Raw genomic sequence first — 19,350 nt, 5'->3', positions numbered from 1 at the left:
CTAAGATCCTGCAAATAGTGCGACGTGACCAAAAAAAACCCCAAAAAAACCCACCACAAGCTAAAAATAGAAATGATCACAGCGCCACGGCCTCCTGCGAACACCTGAGTGGATGTGAGCATGGGAAGCACCACAGTACGGCCCTGGCTATCCCACAACGGATAGCAGAGCGGGGCTGCATGTCCTGTAGATGGCAGACAGGCCCGGGCCAGGGTCTCCTTGTGCTCTGAGTCTCTACCTGCACCCTCCCCTCCACTGTCCATGGAGGGACAGCTCACAGGAGGGTGGGGACACCTTGCCTAGCAGGCACGTCACCCCAGAGCCCAGGACGAGGTCGGGAGCTGCGATCACTTAGAGGAAGAACTCGGAGCTGGAAGATGCAAGAGGGGCCCCCATGTCCAGGGGAGCATCACAGCTGCCGCCCCCGACGCAACCAAGCCCTGGGCCGCAGAGTGTCCTGGCTGCTCCTGTAAGCTCATCCACACAGAGACGGTCAGGCCTCCAAACACTGGGAGTCACAAGCCACTCGGCGGTGACCAAAGACACAACGAGGGCTTTGTGCTGACAAAGCTAGTCGAGCGGTGTTTGATCTGGGATGTATTTACTTTGGAAAACACGACAGCAGTCCGGCACCAAAGGTCACACTGAAGCCTGCTGGTGACTTTGGCCGATTCTGTCCCTGCAAAGCCAGTTCTCAGCAGCACAGAGGTAAGTAGGTTTCTAACGTTTCTGCCGATTATGAATTCTTATTTGAGGTGGTTAGAGATGGGTAACTGGTTTGCTTCTCTATCCAGCTACATTCAAACGCTCTCTACACCGTCTTAGAAAGGGTAAGAGGTTTTGTTAAGCTGCCTATGGTAACATTCTGTCAGTTACACTAGTGGGACTGTCAGCCAACCGGGGAGGAGGGACTGCGCTAGGTTAAGGACCTGAACTGGGAATGGTGCTGGGGGCTGTGGGCGGGCACCCTAGTTCTGGGGCATCGCAAATGGTTCAGAAAAATGACGTGTGTCACACACGCGCACACACGTGTACGTAGAGAGACCTGGCGAGTCTGGAGACGCGGGTACAGGGCGGGTGTTCTCTGTGCTGTGCTTTCAACTCTTTTGTGAGCCTGAAGTTATTTCAACCTGAAGAGTGTCCACAGCTCTATTACCCCCGCTCCGTCTGGGCCGGGAGACAGCAGCCAGGAGGGACGAGGGACCACAAAGCCCAGCCCCGCTCCACGCAGCCAGCCTGAGAAGGCGCCACAGGAAATGCCCATAAAAACAAACTTTTGAATGATTTCCCTTTAAAAAATACTGCTTCTCTTCAAAGACAGTAATCTGGATTTAAACACAACCTAGTAATAATTTTAAAGTATCTTCTTTAACTCCTGTGATACTAAATGGCAAAACAACAGGAAGATTTACCTTTCAGGTACCTAATTTTTTACCACATAAAACGAGATATATTATGAGATACCTTCTGCTTCCTCTGATGAGAGCATAATGCAAAGTGTTTTGGGCTTTTCATCGTATAATACAGGAATAGGAAGAAGCAAGTACAAGAAGCTTCCACACGTACTATCTGAATACAGGAGCAGAAAGACACGAATGTTTTCAACCTCTGCCTCCCTATCTGGTCTCAGATTCCTTTTCCTGAACTCTTGTTTATTCAAGTTGGGTTTTTTTAAGCTTATTTTAACCTGAGAAGGATACTTTCAAGTGTAGCCTAGCAAGAAGACCTCTCCTTTTCTCACTTTTTCAGTGTCTTGCTATCAATACCCACGCCCAGTTCTACCCAGAACCTGGGCCCGGTTCCGCTGGCAGCCACACACATTAGACACTGTGTCCTGAGTGCAGGCAATGTGTGTGGCAGCCTTGGCTACAGGCTGGGGGGAGGGAAGGGGACAGGAAAAGACAACAGACGGTTCCAAGTCAGAAACCATGTGACTTTCCCTCTCCAAAATGTCGTGACTAGAGGAGTGTGCAAGCTGATTGTGTTAACAGTGCTGCAGGGAAGAGCCGAGGTGGGGACTGGGGCAGGGGCAACGGTGCTGGCACTCCAGGCCGAACAGGCGGAGCCCTGGACGCAGGGAAGGGGCTCCACTAACCTGGGTCTAATCTAGCCATTGGCACACTCAGGCAGGCTCAGCACCCCCGATACGCACAATGCTTGGTGCGGGGAGCTGAGTCACCAAAGTCCCTGGTCCAGCACCGGCACCCAGAAGAGGCTCCGCCGAGAGTCACTGCCATCGCCAGCACACCATCTTCAGGCCTAACAAGTCCTGATATTTACCTAACAGGAACCAGTGATTCTTACCTGGCCTGGAGGGGAAGCAGACATTCTGGTCCTCAAAAACGTACCAGATTGTCACACACATGACAAACCTGACAAGACACTCTCCTCTTTCTGAGGTGATTAGAAGGGATGCTGAGATCCTGCATGACTGATCCCAGTATAAACACCTGCTGTCACTGTCCTGGAGACACAGAAGCATCGAATAATAGCTCATTTCCCAGGATGCAATTCACAACCAGGAAGGAAGCAAGAGAAGGACAAAGCCGTCTGGCAGCCAAACTGACGTGACAGGTGGAGGGATGGGAGACAGACGGCTCATCCCACAGTATCTGTTAAAAACATGCCTTGTTTACTTAAATAGAGGGAGCGCCCCTCAGGCCTTCAGTAAGAGCTTTCTGACAGCACGCTGACCCAGACCCTATACACCTGGTGAGACTATTTGTAACCCCAGCCAGAAACACTTCAGTGGGAGAGCTCTGGTCCCTCCTGACAGCAGTGGGAGCCGACTGAAGGAGAAAACGTACACCTGCGGCGAGCTGTACCCTCATCCCCCATGGCTGCATGAAGACTGGCACCCACCATGTCCACTGGGCCCCCAGGTGATCCCTGCACTGCAGACACAGTCCAAATCACACAGATTAAACCACTCCAAATAACTGCTAGCACAGGAGGCGGAGCCTCAGCCTGCCTGCCCCCCCCCACCCCCTGGCAGTGTCCTTGTGAGCTGTGCTTTACTGCACTTGGGCCCCCATCCAGCTGGGGGACCTGTGTGCCTCCAGGGCCCACCCAATATGTCATTTGAAGAAGGGACACAAAGTTCAGTGAATGAATGAAAAGGAAACTCCCTGGGGCCCCTGAGCCCTATGGGTTTGCACACTTTCAACAAGGGGTTCTGATCTGGGCCTAGGGGTCCTCCAGGCAGGTTCACGAAGCCACACAAAATGTCAGGCGTCTGTTTTATCTTCAGCAGACCCTAAAATGGTTAGGGACTAGCACCCCTGGGGCTCCTCCTGGGTCATGGCCGGGGGCCTGCAGAGGTGTGTGTGTGTGTGTGTGTGTGTAGGGCGGGGAGGGGCCAGTCTGCCAGGCTGCCCTCACCACATCCTGCTCTCCCTCCAGCTCCAGCTCCGCCAGAATGCAGCGCCTGCTGCACCCTCTCGTGGTGTCCCTCCTCCTGGCATCCGTGTGTGGGAACCTCGGCCCTCGGGGTCAGCTTGATGGCAGAGGGGGAGACCCCGAGTCTGCGGACCCCCGGTGGGGGCAGCTGAAGAGTGGAAACCTGAGCAGACCCCTCCTGCCTGCCGACTTCCACAAGGAGAACACAGTCACCAACGAGTGGATCACGGACGGGGAAGAGGACGAGGACTACCTGGACCTGGAGAAGATCTTCGGGGAGGATGACGACTACATCGACATCGTGGACGCGGTCTCGCCCGTGGATCCTGGGACTGGCGCCGGCAGCGTGCTCCAGCTCTTCCCGGGCAAGAGCCGCATCCAGCGGCTCAACCTCCTCAACGCCAAGTTCGCCTTAGACCTCTACCGGGCGCTGAAGGAGCGGGTCGGTGCCTCAGACAATGTCTTTCTGGCGCCTGTAGGTGTGTCCGCAGCCATGGCCATGCTCTCCCTGGGCCTGCGGGGGGACACCCACGAGCAGGTACACGTTGCCCTGCGCTTCGCCGACTTTGTCAACGCCAGCACCACATACGAGCTGGGCACTGTCCACAACCTGTTCCGGAAGCTGACCCACCGCCTCTTCCGGAGGAATTTCGGGTACACGCTGCGGTCCGTCAGCGACCTGTACATTCAGAAGCAAGTTCCAGTCCTGGACGACTTCAGAGCCAAGGTCCGACAGTACTACTTCGCCGAGGTCCGGGCGGCTGACTTCTCTGATCCCGCCTTCATCTCCCAAACCAACCAGCACATCTCGCGGCTCACCAAGGGCCTCATAAGAGACGTGCTGGAGGACATGGACCCCGCGACTCAGATGATGCTCCTGAACTGCATCTACTTTAAAGGTAAGAGGCGGCGACATTTTTCAGGGCAGATGCACGGGCGCTCTCAGCTCACAGGTGGGCCGAACTGCAGACTCTACCTCCATTCCCCTGGGAAACCCAGACACGGGGTCAGCTTGCAGGGACAGGGAAGGTCCTGATGAGGTGACAGGGCGGCTGACACTTAGAAACCCTGCGCTTTACGCCTCGCCACAGCCTTGAGAGACTGCCACTGTTATGAGTGTCTCCATTTTACAGACAGGGAATTAAAACGCTGCTCCGGGGAGATGGCGGTAAGGGGCAGAGCCAAGCTCCAGCCTCTGTTCGATCAGAATAATGCAAAAAACCTTTCCACCATCAGGTCAACCTGGATCTGAGCTTTTTGGTTTCCTTTCCCAATGGACAAAAGGCTGAAGACAGGTTCACCCTGAGTAACTGACATTCACACCCCCTCTCCTTTCCAGGCAGGTGGGGGCGGGGAAATCAACCCTTTTGTCTAGAGCAACTGTTCCGGGCCGGCACCAAGCACCGAGGCACTTCCTAAGGAGGACTCTCCCCCACCCGCCAACCACCCACACCCGCACACACACAAACACACAGAGCCCCGGGACCCTAGAGATAAATAGGCACGGGTCTGTAAATACCAGGCCTCGCTTTTAAAATGCCCTGGTGAGACCTGAGCCAGGAGAAACCTCTACTGCCCTCCACCTGCCCAGCGAGCCAAGGGCAGACATGAGGAGCGGGGTCACTGCACACTAGTGCAGTGACACGCAACCACTCTCCCCTCTGCCACCAAGGACTAGTGGGCACCGGCCAGGTCAGTCCCGGGAGGCCACGTTCCCTGGTTGGTCAGCTCCAGCATGGTTTACGGGGGTCCAGGGAGCCCCTCTCCTGGAAGTGGCTCAGGGGCAGTGGGGCCAAAGCATCCACCGGCCGGGACACCTGCTCCGTGCCCAAGCCGAGGCCCCCAGCGGCTGTGCGGAATGCTGCCAAAGGGCAAAGCAGGGGGAGGCAGCCAAGACAGGAGGAAGGGCTCAGAGGCTGAGCCAGACCCCTGGCTCCCCCAACGCCAGGCACAATGTCAGCCTCGCGGTGGGCGGGTCCAGGCCGAGGCTCCAACAGGCCCGTGACAGGCACATGGGACGTACTCAGTGAATACACACATGTCCTTTCATCCCTGGCTGGCGGGACAGGTTTGAGAATGAAAACTGGACATCAGCCCTGGTCTCACTCCCTGATCCGTGTGGCCTCGCAAGTCCCACTGTTACATGCTCAGTGGGTTTGATGTTGCCAGTGACACTCAAGAGCAATTTCCTGTGTTCAGGGGTGACTTTGACAGTGAGTGGGAGACCCCTGGGTGGCACCGAGGCCCTGAGCCCTCAGCTCTGCCAGCATGTGGGCGCCCCGACTTCCAGAGCCTCTGCCTCAGCGCAGTCAGTATTCAGAGCAGGCAGGGACACGTCCCAACACAGGAACCAGGGTCACGCAGACGGCGAACGTGGCGGCAGGGCACATGAATCCTTGCCCACACACCGGAAGGCTTGCTGGGTCAGGGCTGGGAGTCAGAGAGAAACGCCAGCAGCACCAGCTTTCACAGGTGCATATCACAACAGAGTCTGAATGTGTAACTCTTAGCTCTAGCTCCCAAATCTCTGTCACTACTTTGATTTTAATTTCAAATGTTACGAGCACTCTGTAAAACACAGTGAAAACAGAGGTTGGGCCTCAGGAGCAAAGGAAGGAGAGAACCCGGGAGAGGCGGGGCAGCTACAGCAGAGCTGGGAAAGCCGTGGCTGGAGCCCAGGGGAAAGGGGGTCTCCCCCAGGGCAAATGGCACAATCTGGGGGAGGGGAGAGGCCAGGGACACCACTCACACCCACCATGCACAGGGTGGCCCCCTGCAGAGAGCTGCCTAGATGCATGACTCACAGGGCTGAGCAGCCCTGGGCAGAGTCCGGCTCCGGAGAAGGACCCAGATCAGAGGCGGGCAGGCCCTGCTGTTATGCCTCCCCCAGGAGCCTCCTGCTTTTCTGATCCCCTGCCCCACCCACCAGCTGGAAACCTTGAACAGGTCACTTGGCTTCTTCCCTCTGCTTGCTCATCTGTGAGATGGGGGTGGTGAAAGCCCCACCCCTCACGGTCGCTAGGAGACGAGGTAGCACAGGAAGGGGCTGGAGGTCTGGCACATGGCCAGTCTCACCGGTGGGCGGGTGGCCCTCACTTCCAGTTACTAGCATCTTAGAGCCACACAGACACGTTCCCACTCGGGCACACGAAGCTGCCCCGAAATCCAAAGTGCCATCCAAGGTGGCAATGGCAGTGCTGCCTCCCCAGGCGTCCAGTCAGTCCCCATAGAGCTGATGGGAGCTCAGGGCCCTCATCTTACAGAGAGACACGCAGAGGCCCAGGCAAGGCAGGTGATGTGCTATTTAGTGCCAGGATCTAACCCAGCATTCACCTGGTCTATTCACCCCATCTGCCCTCATCCGCTTCCTACGAGAAGCCTCTAAAACAGTGGTTCTCAGTGTGGTGGGCGGGCCAGACCAGCACACTGGTCTGGCACACTGGTCTCAGTGTGGTCCCCAGACCAGCAGCATCAGTATCGCCTGGGAACCGGTGAGAAACTTAAACTCCTGGCCCAAACCAGACCTGTGGGTTCAGACGGTGGGGGTGGGCCATGCAGCCTGTTTGAACAAACCCTCTAAGAGAGCATTTAAACAAAAGCCCATTCCTGCTGACCTCACAGGGTCCTGGGTGAACAAATTCCCAGCGGAAATGACACACAACCACAACTTCCGGCTGAACGAGCGAGAGGTGGTCAAGGTCCCCATGATGCAGACCAAGGGGGCCTTCCTGGCGGCAAGCGACCAGGAGCTGGACTGCGACGTCCTGCGGCTGGAGTACATGGGGGGCATCAGCATGCTGGTGGTGGTCCCGCACAAGCTGTCCGGGATGAAGACCCTCGAGGCCCAGCTGAAGCCCCAGGTGGTGGAGAGATGGCAGAAGAGCATGACAAACAGGTGCCTCTGGGGCCAGGGGAATGGGGGCCCAGAGATGCTGGGGCTGCAGTCACTTTAGGGAGAGGGGCATGTGCCCCCTGGGCTGCTGTGACTTCAGCCCAAACTTTCCGCTTGGTGAGAGGTGAGCAGAGAGTGTTGGTGAGAAATGCACCTGTACTCTGTGATGTGGGGGCAGGAGCAACCCGGCTCTGCCACACACTTGCCCTGACCCCCTGGGGTCACTTGCTGTGAGCCTAGAACCAAGACGAGCCCTCAACCCAGTTTGAGAAGCCCCGAGGTCCTCCAAATCCCCTCAGGGCGTCACTCACCATTTCACAGTCAGGACCACAGGTTGCGCTGCTGGATCAGGGCAGGAAGGACGCACATGTCACCTCCCTGTCTTCCTGGATCCCACCGGGCCCGAGTTATCAACTGAACCTGGTCTGGGCCTCCTTCCAGGACCAGGATACAAGGAAATGCAACTGAGGGACAGGCAGGCTCTTAGAGGTAGGTCTGCCCAGGCAGCTGGGCAGGCATCAAGCCCTGTCACTTTCTCCTTAAAACCTGTCCCTTCTGTACCCGCCTCCTTCCTAACCTCAACGCCCACGACCTTCGCCCTGAGCCAGCAGGGGCCTGACCAGCCTGTCGTCCCAAGCTCCGTCTACCTGGCACCGGCCACCAGGCAGCGTCCCCACTTCCCTCTTCCTGCGAACTCTCTGTGGACCCCCACCCACAGGATGCAGCCCGCTTGCTGCCCAGCCTGGTCCACACGCTGCTCTGCTCTTCCCTGCCCTCCTGCCCGGAGTCCTGCGCTCCCTCCAGCAGGCCCTGCTCAGGGCCCCCAGATCTTGTCCACCCTCCTCCAGGATGGCCCAGTGGTTAGGCCTGTTCTCATCACTCGGACGCTAACAAGCGGCTTTACGCTTTGCTGCTTCACGTGTGGGGTCCTGGCGCACCAAGAGGGAAGGAAGCTGCTGAGAAGGGGGCGCGTCTGGCGTCTTAGCCCCACAAGCGCCGTCAAGGATGGAGAACACTAGTGCTGGCTGGTACAGAAAGCACTCTTTTTTTAAGTGCACTGACCTGCACTTCAGCTCCTTAAATAGTAAAATAACAAATGCCTGAAAGCAGGGACCCAAGTGAGAGAATGATGTCAGATGCCTGAGCCATGAGCCAGTAACAGCTCTGCCGCCTGGCTGGCAGGACACAAACCATACAGTACCGAGGACATGACCGCACAGCAGTAACCATGCCTCAATTCTGAGTGCTGGGATTACAATGGGATGGTCTTTCCAAAATCCTCCAATGGCAGGACGAGGATATGCATTTTTTTTTTTTTGAGGATATGCATTTTAAGAAGTGTTGTGTCAATTCTGTGGTACACGGACTGGAGGCGGGTGTGTGTGTTTATGGACGTTTAAGGGGAAATGTGATTCCTCTGCAACTTGCAGTTAGTAGAACCGGCCCTTCTCTTCCCTGACCAGGACACGGGAGGTACTCCTGCCCAAGTTCAAGCTAGAAAAGGACTACAACCTGGTGGAGGCCCTGCGGTCCCTGGGGGTCACAGCGCTGTTCGACAGGAACAGCAATATGACAGGGATCTCGGACCAGAGGATCGTCATCGACCTGGTAATGCCCGTCCTCTGCCCGTCCCCATCCCACCCTGGGTCTGCCCCTCTTGGAGCCCCTGCTGATACCAGAGAGAAGGCAGGTGCCCGGGAGCACCCCGGCCCAGCAGGCCTGCTATGGCAGAGGCCCCAGAGCGTGAGCAGGGGGTCCTGGGGCCACGATCCTGCCCGCAAAGCACTGTGGGCAGCCCTGAGTGGTCATGGTGCACAGTGCAAAGGTGACACCATTCACACCACACTCAGCTGATGCGTGAGGACCGAGTCCCAAGGGCCATCCTGCCCAGCCATGTCCACGCCTCCCCTGCGGTCGCTTGGTCCCTTCCCTGAAGAACACGACACTTCCCCCCACTTGCCCGTCTGTGAGTGACCACCGCCATCTGACAGCTTCCCTTTTGTCCTGACGCAGTTCAAGCACCAAGGCACCATCATGGTGGACGAGGAAGGCACACAGGCTGCGGCCGTGACCGCCGTGGGGTTCATGCCATTGTCCACCCAGGTCCGCTTCAGCGTCGACCGGCCCTTCCTGTTCCTTGTCTATGAGCACCGCACGGGCTGCCTGCTCTTCCTGGGCCGGGTTGCCAACCCCACCAGGTCTTAGCGGTGGAGGCCGGGGCGTCTCGAGTGCTCTGGGGCATCCGCAATTCCATTTCCCTTCCAACAATGACCACGAGGTGCTGGGGCGGTGACCCCGTGGCTCAGGCCACCTTTCTGGGAGACATGGATGAAGGACCGCGATGCTTGCCACCAGCAGGGCTGCACAGCCCAGAGGTCACCGCAGCTGCAGCACGGTGGCTGTCTCCTAGAGGGTGTCGGCGCCAGACAGACCGGCTCCCTCCACCTCTCACAGCACACCCCTCCCCGGGCCCAGAAGCCCCCCTCCCCTACTCTGTCACCCAAAGCCTTTCCCCCCCAGGGCTTCCCACCTGACAGGGAACACGGGCAGGAGCTGCCCCCTCCCCAGAGTGCTGACAGCGAGCCCCCTCCCCAAGGCCCGGGATGCCCTGGCCTCGGGCTCAGTCCTCTCAAGGCCCAACCTCCTGAATTGAGGCTAAATGTCTCTGCACCTGCTTTCACCTCACGGCCGCCCAGAGGACGGCATGTATCCGTAGCCATGCCTTCCACCCTAGAGATAAATAAATATCGCCACTTTTACTGGGTATAATTCTACTTTTATAAGGTCAGATAACTAAAAAAGGCCACATTCAAAATAGCTGACACCCCAGCAGTGCTAGACATCGACAGAGTGACCTGAGTGCCCAACAGTGACCCAGAGCAGGCACGTCCTCGGGCTCAGACGTGGCAGTGCTGCTGCATCCTGGGGGCGGGGGGGCGTGGATGGAGCTGCCTGGGGGCTCCGGAAACACCAGTCTGTATGTGCGGCACACGCTCCAGCTTCCATCCCCAGACACACGGAGACCCTCAGACGTGCCTGCGATGGGTCTGGTTCGAGAAAACGGGCGACATCCAAGGACTATATTTCTGGACCCTTGATTCCGGGGCAAGACCAGTGGAATCCACACAGGCTGCTCAGATAGAAGAGTGCAAGGCCTCCGCAGTGCGGGGCGGGGGACAGCGCTGGGGGCTTCACAACTGCCACGCGTGTGGCCGTCAGACTGGGACCCCACGGGCCTGCAGTGGGCAGTGGGCTGGGGTCGAAGCCTGGTTGGCCTGACTCCACAGAGGGCTTCTGACCCAGCGAGACTGATACAGTCACAGGCAGCAAAGGGGTGCACGAGTGCTCCCCGATTTGGAGGCTGGGTTATCCCCGTCCTCACACCAACCTGGGGCTTCCACTGTTACAGAGGGGGCGTGCTCAGCTGCAGGCCTGAGTCCCACCCCGGCCCTGCTTTCACCCCTCACCCTCTCCCCCTGCCCCCTCCCCACTGCCTGAGCCAGGGCCCATCCAGTGTCTGCCACCCAGGGCAGGGGGGCCTTTCCCTGTCATCCCTCTTGCCCTCTCAGGGAACCTGGGCTTGCTGACCACCCTCTCCAAGTCCTCCTCTATTCTGAGTCAATGCTGTCCTGTCCTGGGCTTGTCTGACACTTCTGGTCTTGCTGCTGGTTCCTCTGGCTCCTCCCCCACACCCCCATGCGCATCTCAAGACTCCACCTTCAGCCCTTCCCCACGTCCCCCACCCAGAAGGCATGAAGACACGTGGCCCAGGCTCCTCTTCGACCCCCAAGGGTCAGAGTGCTCCAGCCCCTCAATCTGCTCAGAATGCCCTTGGATCCCCTTCAGAAACCAGGTGCCTCCATGCGGCAGATATGAACCCAGACCACAGGTCTGCACCAGGCTGCCTGGGTTCCACTCCCGGCTCCGGCACTTTGAGGCAAGTTCCGTGCCTCAGTCTTCCGTCTGTGAAACGGGAATAACACAGTCCCTATCTTGCAGGCTGTTGTGAGGATGAAGTGGGTTACTGTCTCAAAGGGGTTCAGGTCAGTGCCTGGGTTACCACTTCCAGCCCAGGGGTCCCTAACTGGGGGCCTACCTGGGCCCCTCCCCCTTCCCTTCCTGAGGTGAAGTGCAAACCCTTGAGGACAGACGCCGTCTCTACGAGGAAGAGGGAGCAGCTTTCACACAGGTCTATGACCTGAAAGTGTTAGTCCCCAAACATCCTTTTACAGGCACCAAGAGAATGACCTGTCCAAGGCCACACAAGCTGCAAGTGGCCCGGGTGCCCGGCCGAGCGTAGTGCACGGACGTTTTCCGCGCTTCGTGACAGCGGGGCAACTACGTCTCCAGCTGTAGGTTCAAGCAATGGAATCAGTGACATTTCTGAAGAGCATCACAGAGTCACAGGACAAAGACCACCAAACCCAGGCAGGAAGGAGCCTCGGAGGCCATGTGAGCTGGCGCCCCCACCCCAGGCTCCCAAGATCACTGATAAGGGAACAGCTGCATTAGGGCAGAAACCCATGCTTCCTGCCCAGACCTACCGGCACGTCCACTCAACTAAGTCATTGAAGACACTGTGTCATCGAAAAATCCAAAACAGAGTATCTTTTTCTTTAAAATAAAACATTTTTAAAAAGAAGTATAGGGGCTTCCCTGGTGGCGCAGTGGTTGAGAATCTGCCTGCCAGTGCAGGGGACATGGGTTCGAGCCCTGGCCTGGGAGGATCCCACATGCTGCGGAGCAACTGGGCCCATGAGCCACAACTACTGAGCCTGCGTGTCTGGAGCCTGTGCTCCACAACAAGAGAGGCCGCGATAGTGAGGGGCCCGTGCACCGCGATGAAGAGTGGCCCCCACTTGCTGCAACTAGAGAAAGCCCTCGCACAGAAACAAAGACCCAACACAGCCAAAAATAAATAAATAAATTTAGAAAAAAAAAAAAAAAAAAAAAAGAAGTATAAAACATTCAAGCAAACAAACAAAAAAACTATGGAAGTTAGCTTCTCCCAGAAGGTCCAGGGTTAGGGTGAGGGCTAGACCCAGAGAGCAGAGGCAAGAACCATGGTGTCTGGGCTCTGTGTTGAGCAACAGAATCAAATATTTGTTTCCTCCCCCACAATATAACCATTAACTTGTTGACACGACGATACTTATTCCGTTCAAGTAAAGGTCACGGTATTGGAGGAGACACGGGTGTTTCAGGTGAGCGTGTGCTAGCCTATCATTGCTAACATATCTGCCGGCCCTGACGCGCCAGCCCCGCAGAGGGTCACCCCATCTTTTTGAGACACTCTGCTGGCACAGCAGGCGCGGAGAGACTGGGACACTCTCCCAGGACCTCACATGCAGGGCCAGGAGTCCAACCCCAGCCCCAGTGACCATAAAACTGGTGTGCCCCCAACCAAACCTACAAGTCATCGCTCCCCAAAAGTGCGAAGTGTCCCCTATAGATTTCTTCCGTGCATTTATTAAACTCCAAACAACAACCGCCAAGCACACTTACAAGCTCACAGGCATACATACGGGTCAGAGAACTGTGGGGCTCAAATATCCCAGAACTCGTTAACTTGAGAGGCCCCCCAGGCATGCTCCCTGTCTGCCAAACCTGCTCTCCATAGAGCCCTCCACGGACCAAGGACTTCATGCCCCTCGCCCTTCCCTCCAGGCCAGCAAAGTGTCCTCGTGGCGCTTCTCAACGCACTGTGAGCAAGTCGACGTCAACCATGACATCTTTAGAAACCGACCTGTGGGTGCTGGTATAAACCGTCAGGGTCCCAGCAACCCACAGGCCCTCAAGGGGCTGTGGGGGCCCTGACAGCAGGGAGAGGCGGGAGGGCTCCCAGGGAAAGTGGGAGGCATGAGGCAAGCCCGAGCTCCAACCCTACAGCACACCTGGGGAGAGGATGTTGTCCTGGAGCCCAGCTGAGTCAGCCACCTTCGGGGCAGGGAGGAGGGGACAGGCAGAGGGTGGGGGTGGCCCGAGGCAGAACCCTCCCCGGACATAGCCTGCGACTATCAGTCTCACTATCAGAGCCAAGAACGTAAGCCAGTTAGCTGCCGGTTCCCATCCACCTTGGCCTCCATCCGCCTTGGCCGGCTGACACCGGACCCCCAACGGTCCCCAGACTCAAATGACGAATGCCCACAGAAGCAGGGACCGAAACCACTTTGCAGAGATAGGAGAGGGCTCCCCAACCGCCCACCGGGCCTCGACGTCCCTGGGTCACCACGCAGCCGGAGGTCAACCCCTCCACGTGCGGGGACACCCACGTAAACGCTCGAGACTCGAACGAAGAGGGAGAACTGGAGGCGGAAGCAGGGGCTTAAGCAGAAGGCAGGCTAAGTGGGAGCTCGAGAATCACCAATGAAACAAAGCCGGACGCGGGCCTGGCTCAGGTCTGGCAGCTGGGAACGCCTGGGCCAGGAAAAGTGACATCCGTAAGGGCCACTTGGGAAGAAGTGGCCGCAGGCTGAGACAGGACAAGACGGACACCAGCCCTTGACTGCGGCACTGCTGCGGCAGAGACAGGCCTGAGCCATCCCCGACAGGGCACCAAAGGGCTGCAGCCCCAAGGCCCAGGCACCAACCAGAGGCCCCAGGCTCACCATGGGGGGTTGGGGGTCGGGGGAGGGGTTAGAAGCAGCACCGGTGGGCCACTGTCAGAAGCACCTGAGCCGGGCGGGAGCTCAGGGAAAACCTAAGTCAGACCCCCACACCCGAGGAACGGGCAGTAGGGTCCTGGTCAGCTGGCCAGGGGTTCGGCCGGGCATGGAGAAAGGGAGCGACGCAGCGAGGCCACAGCAGGCACATGCCCACGGGCCAGTCGCAGAAGCTCCGAGACACAGCCACAGATGCAGGATCCCTGCAGCCTCAGAACAGCACCTTTCAGGGAACTCGCTGCAGGTCTCTGGGCAGCACAAAGCACAAGCACCACACCTGAGTCCGAGACACCAATGGGCGGGTACTCACCACAGCGATCACAGGGATGAGGACGCCCAGGTTCCCCGCGCTGCTGGAGGCCTGGAGGAGAACAGAACTGAGTCACTGATGAGCCCGCGCTTCTTTCATTGAAAAGGAAAAAAAAAAAAAAACCTGACACAGTGTCATGAAATTCCTTAATCTACACGAAACAATGAAAAAGATATACAGAGAAACATGTATAAAGACGCATAATCTTAACAGATTAAAAGAGGGAAAATCTTAAAAGAGGGAAACAATTTGAATGTCAAACAGGAGGATTACATAAACCGCAGCAACTCTGCACAAATATCACAAGCTGTTACAGAGACGGCGCTCTGAAAAGCACTGTCACCTTAAAAAGTGCCCAGATCAAACGTTAAATGTAAGAAAGTATGTTCTCACACAGTGCCAACTACGTACAATAAATAGATTTGCATAAAACACCTAGGAGAAAATCTGTCAAAAGGTTAACGACGATTGTATCTGAGAGAAATTTTTACTCTACTATTTATAGGTTTCTGTATCTTTTCTACAATGAATACACATTCTTTCCAAGTCTGGGAAAATTTGGGGGTTACTTAAGAATAACTAAGTAAAAAGTCAGCCACCTGGCCAGACACATGAGGAGCAGCCCGGCTCGGGAAGCCCAGCCGCTCAGCTGACCCATGAGGGCATCAACTGCCCACTGCAGCAGGGCTGCTCCATCTTCAGGGATGAACAGGGTCGGGACAGCTTGCCGAGGCCCCGTGGCCGCGCAGGGGTGGGGACAGAGTCCTAAGCTGGTGTCCCCCCAGCTCTTGATTTCTGTCCTCAGCTCCTGGTGGTCAGCGTGTTGGCCAGTCCCCACCCCACCCCACCCCCCACTGCTGCCCCACAACACCTGGCCTGTCACTGCGTGGGGGGGTGGGTGCATGGGCAAGCTCAGCTCGGCACCCAGGGAGCCCCTACCCCAGCCGGGGAACGAAACAGGACACCTGAGTGTTGAGCCCGGGAGATGCAGTGAGAGTGGCGGGGGTGGGGTGGAGGGGAGCTGGGCCCTGGAACCCTCAACAGGGTACAGCCTCAGCCTCCTTGGGCTCCGGGTGCCTCCCCAACACCCTCGAGCCCCCGTCTCCTGTGCACAGGGAGCTGGGCCCCACTCAGGAGACCAGAGGAACAGTGGCCCAGCCTGCTGTGGCGGGGAGCAAGGCAGGGCTGAGCGGGGCAAAGGGTCTCAGGACTTGTTTGCACCAGCCCCTCCCTCCCAGCTGAGACTTTCACTCAAGGCTGCTGCTCACTCGCTTCCACCTCAGAGAGGCCTTGAGACCACCCGACGCCCCTGTTTTGTTCCCATGCCTGTCCTGCTAAGCCTGCAGGGGCAGCCCCTTGTCTGTCTGTTCACTCCCGCCAGCACCCCGGGAAGGAACCAGTCCCCCGTTCCTGACGTCACCAGGTAACAGGAGAAAGCAAGGGTTTCAAGGCGGTGCCCGGGGCTGAGCCCTACCTTCAGGGCGGGCCCCTTCTCGCTGGCCCTCTCGCTGGCCCGCTTGCCCTCCAGCCCCAGCTGCACAAACAGCTCCAGCAGGTTCATGAGCAGCTCGTCCACCAGGTGCTCATCCTGGATGTTGGCCGCGATGTTGGCCAGGGCATTGATCACAGCCAGCGAGCAGTGCCTGTGAGAAAGAAGTGACGTGGACACAGTGCGGGCCCCCAGTACTGTGAACGAAGACCCCCAAGGCGAGGGACATGCCACCAGAGGACACCAGCCCTGAAGGAAAGTCAGCTGCTGTGGAAGAGACCCCAACCTCCCTCAAGACAAGTTGGGGGCCCAGGGACTGTTCAGCTTCTAGGAGCCTGCGCGTTGGGGCTTGTTGACTGTCTCGGGACACTTCCTCCAAGTGCCTGGGCGGCCCTGCAGCTGAGAACGGGCATGTCGCTCCCTGGCACTTCCAGGGGACCCACTTCCCCTCCAGTTACAATCTCCCTTCATCACCACCACCCGGGAAACTCTGACGACACTTCCTCCTCCACCTGGGGCTGAGGTTAGGGTCAGCTCACACCAGACACTCAGGAAGTGCTCAGTGGTCCTGACGACCTGCCCCGACCCCGTCACCCCACGTAAACCCTGAATAGGAAGCTGACACCACACACCAGCGGGGCGGCCGGGCTCTGAGTGCCGGGTCAGCTGGATGCTGCCGCAGCCGGGCTGTGCCAAGTAGCTCAAGTCTTTAAGGCTCAGTTTCTTCCTGAGTAAACAAGGATAATAATTCCCTCCTCGCGGGGCGTGGGGGAATCAAACAGTCCCTGTGAAGCACGTAGCACATTGTCTGCCCCCGAAATCACAGAGCAATGGCAGCCGGGACAAAAGGCACCCCTTCCCAGACAAATCTCTGGGGGGGAAACGGATGGCAGTGGATGCCTCCTCCGGCGGGAGACCAGTCACTGTGGGTGGCACTGTCAGAAAGTGCTTTAGGAAGGAAATGTGGCAGAAGATGAGGAACTGGTAAGTCCCGTACATGGCACAGGCTGAGCAGCGAGGCAGAGGCGTGGTCAGAGGTCAGAAGGAAAGACAGGGAGGGGAGGGGCGAGGAGGCGCAGGAGCCGCTCTGGGAGTGAGATGCAAGGGGAAGAGGTTTTGGTCTGTGTGTCGGTGTCACTGCGGAGACCAGAATGGACAGACAGGAGAGGGAGGTGAGCTGGCGGCCCCTCAAGGCCAGTCCTGCGTTCCAGTGGCCAGGGCTTCCATGGGAGTGGCAGTGAGAAGGCAGAGAAGCAGCCATTGTGCTCAGAGCTGTCACATGCATACACACAGCCTCATACACCCACACAGCTGGTGAGGAAGTTAAGGCACAGAGAAGGTGAGCATGTCCTGAGGTCACACAGCCGCACTCCCACCCCCTCCCCTGGGTGGAGTGGTCAGGAGGGGAGAGGAGAACCTCCGCCCTGCCCACCACCCTCCTGACTTCATCTGACCAAGTCCATGAGATCCTCCAAACACAGAAGGACGCGTCTCGTCCTTGGGGCATCCCTGGGGAGGGCAAGGATTCACGCAAACATCATACACCCAAGGCTGTCAAAGTCTCCTCCCTTGCCCTCTGAATCCACCCTGAGGCGAGCATCCGAGACCGCACAGGTATGCAGCACCGACCAGCAGAAACACTGGAAAACTACCTAATGTGCAGCCTAGGGCTGGCCAGACAGATTGTGGTGCTGCCACCTGATGGACACCATGCTGACATCCAAGGTGACGACAGGCAGGAAGGGTGGTGCTGCTCTGTGAGAACACGGTCACCCGGGGGCACTGTGCCCACTGGGTGAGGAGCTCAGAGGTGCTAGCTCGGGGGCGGCCCTGTGCGGGTCATTCCCGCCTGGGTACATGTATTTCTAACATGTAGTGCTTTTGTAAGAAGAGATGTTTATTTAAAAGACAAGTCCCCACATCGCACATTTTCGAAGGATCAAGAGCAACAATGAGGTTGGGAAGACTTACCTGTAGCCGTGGTCCTTGTAATCCTTGGTGGCAGAGTACACAACAGAGCTGGCCTTCACGCTGATCTGCTGGAAGAGATTCCACACCTCCTGGTAAATGTATTGCTGGAAAAGAGTGAGGGACACGTGACCACATCTCCTCTGGCAGCGCCCTCCATGGACACCCAGAGGGGACACACTGGGGACCAGGGACAGTGGAGCCTGAAACAGCATCAAGGCCAGCCCTTCCTAAAGGTTTATGCAAACCTCAACTTAAACACCAAGAATGGAATAGGTTCCATTTCCATTCTATTCTATTAACATCGGCAAGAAAATAGTTTAAACCTCTTTCTCCGGCACTCTTGCAACCATTACACTATTCTCCTTTACTTGGAAAAAAATCTCACCATTCGGTGGTAAGAAAGTTGGGAGCATTTAACTCTTCTGCAGTGTAAATTTAATCTGTATTTTTACGTTCCTGGGAATCAAGGAGTTTCCCGAAGCGTGCCCAGGGAGAGTGGGTTCCCGGCCGTGCTTACGTTTCCGGTGATGACCAGGCAGCCAAGCTGGTCGATGATGAGCACGTCAAGGGGGGAGGGGGGCTGACAGAACTTCTGCTGTAGGATCTGCAGGATCGGCTCCATGACCTTTGGGGTGTCCCTCAGGGCCACTGCGATGTGGCCCAAGGCTCGGATGGTGTGGTCCGGAATCAGGTGAGCATCCCTACGGGAGGGAAGGACAGACGTGCCCTGGGAATGGTGCTCCAGCACGCAGCAGGGAAATGAAGCCGGAAGCCAGGACCTGGACCCCAGGGTCATCAGTCTCTCAGAGGAAGCGTCCATCTGACAGTGACAGCCTGGGATCTGCAATCACCAGCACCAGGCGGGAAGACAGAGGTCTTTTCCCCCAGTGTCCAGGGTGGACGTTCCAAGGTGGGCTTCAGCAGACATCGCGGGACAGACTCAATGCCCGACGCCATTCCGTGCCAGAAAGCGGCACAGACGTGCGAATGCCAGTGGCCCCATGAGCCTGCACAGGACCGGCTGCCCCCGCCCCCAACCCCCGGGACAGGACAGGACGTACTTGTCGCTCTCCTGGGAGATATACAGCCGGTTGGAGAGGCTGGCCAGGAAGGCCTCCACGATCACTGCGTCCACAGTCAAGCCAGCCTTCAGGCACCTGAGCAAGGAGGAGGCCAAGCAGAATGAGGCATCAGAATAACCAGATGAGCATTTTGTGTTTGATTTTGGTTGAGTTTTTCCTGTCTCGGGTCTGCAAGGTTTAAAGACCCGCTCTGAATACTCTTTCCCCAGAAATCTGAATGAACATCATTACACAGAATGAATTCAAAGAACAGCTGTAGATTTCACCTCTTGACAAGTATCTCAGTTAAAAATAGTAACTTCATTATCTTGCCCAGAACAGTCTCCTTCAGGGTGTCATACTCATGCCAATTCCAATTTAAAATTCCCTGTTTCTCAACAAAAGTCCCAATAGCTGATTCGAAAGACAGATGGTCCCACAGTGGCTGAGGGAATGTTAAAATTACATATCAAGGTTTTAATAATATGGAGAAATGCTTATGCTCTAGAGAAGGGTAAACCTAACAGCCCTGAGGAGCGTGAAATCTTACAGGCATCTCTCGCTCC

At 57.1% G+C, this 19,350-nt stretch overlaps 2 protein-coding genes across 4 annotated transcripts in view; one reads left to right on the top strand and one right to left on the bottom strand.

The window, feature by feature from the left end:
- PI4KA (phosphatidylinositol 4-kinase alpha) overlaps positions 1-19,350 on the bottom strand; it is a 96,900-nt gene that overhangs the window by 34,353 nt on the left and 43,197 nt on the right. For both annotated transcript variants that reach the window (XM_057527156.1, XM_057527155.1), the window contains exons 15-19: positions 18,785-18,880; positions 18,241-18,424; positions 17,724-17,827; positions 15,738-15,906; positions 14,264-14,314 (exon numbers count right to left, since the gene is read on the bottom strand). In XM_057527156.1, coding sequence (XP_057383139.1) covers positions 14,264-14,314; positions 15,738-15,906; positions 17,724-17,827; positions 18,241-18,424; positions 18,785-18,880 — 604 coding nt within the window. The remainder of the gene's footprint in view (positions 1-14,263; positions 14,315-15,737; positions 15,907-17,723; positions 17,828-18,240; positions 18,425-18,784; positions 18,881-19,350) is intronic.
- Positions 643-10,050, top strand: SERPIND1 (serpin family D member 1). 2 transcript variants are annotated; one of them, XM_007196287.2, is made up of 5 exons: positions 643-708; positions 3,403-4,298; positions 7,021-7,294; positions 8,755-8,899; positions 9,305-10,050. In XM_007196287.2, the coding sequence occupies exons 2-5, from the start codon at positions 3,419-3,421 to the stop codon at positions 9,494-9,496; spliced, it is 1,491 nt and encodes a 496-aa protein (XP_007196349.2). In that variant the 5' UTR covers positions 643-708; positions 3,403-3,418; the 3' UTR covers positions 9,497-10,050. The 2 variants fall into 2 exon arrangements, with proteins under 2 accessions (XP_007196349.2, XP_007196348.2); XM_007196286.2 differs by lacking the exon at positions 643-708 and adding an exon at positions 2,736-2,882.

This window comes from Balaenoptera acutorostrata, chromosome 13 (assembly GCF_949987535.1).
Source record: "Balaenoptera acutorostrata chromosome 13, mBalAcu1.1, whole genome shotgun sequence".
In the NCBI taxonomy this organism is placed as follows: Eukaryota; Metazoa; Chordata; class Mammalia; order Artiodactyla; family Balaenopteridae; genus Balaenoptera; species Balaenoptera acutorostrata.
Note: the sequence above shows the minus strand (reverse complement) of the source record. Positions and strands in the feature narration are given on the sequence as shown.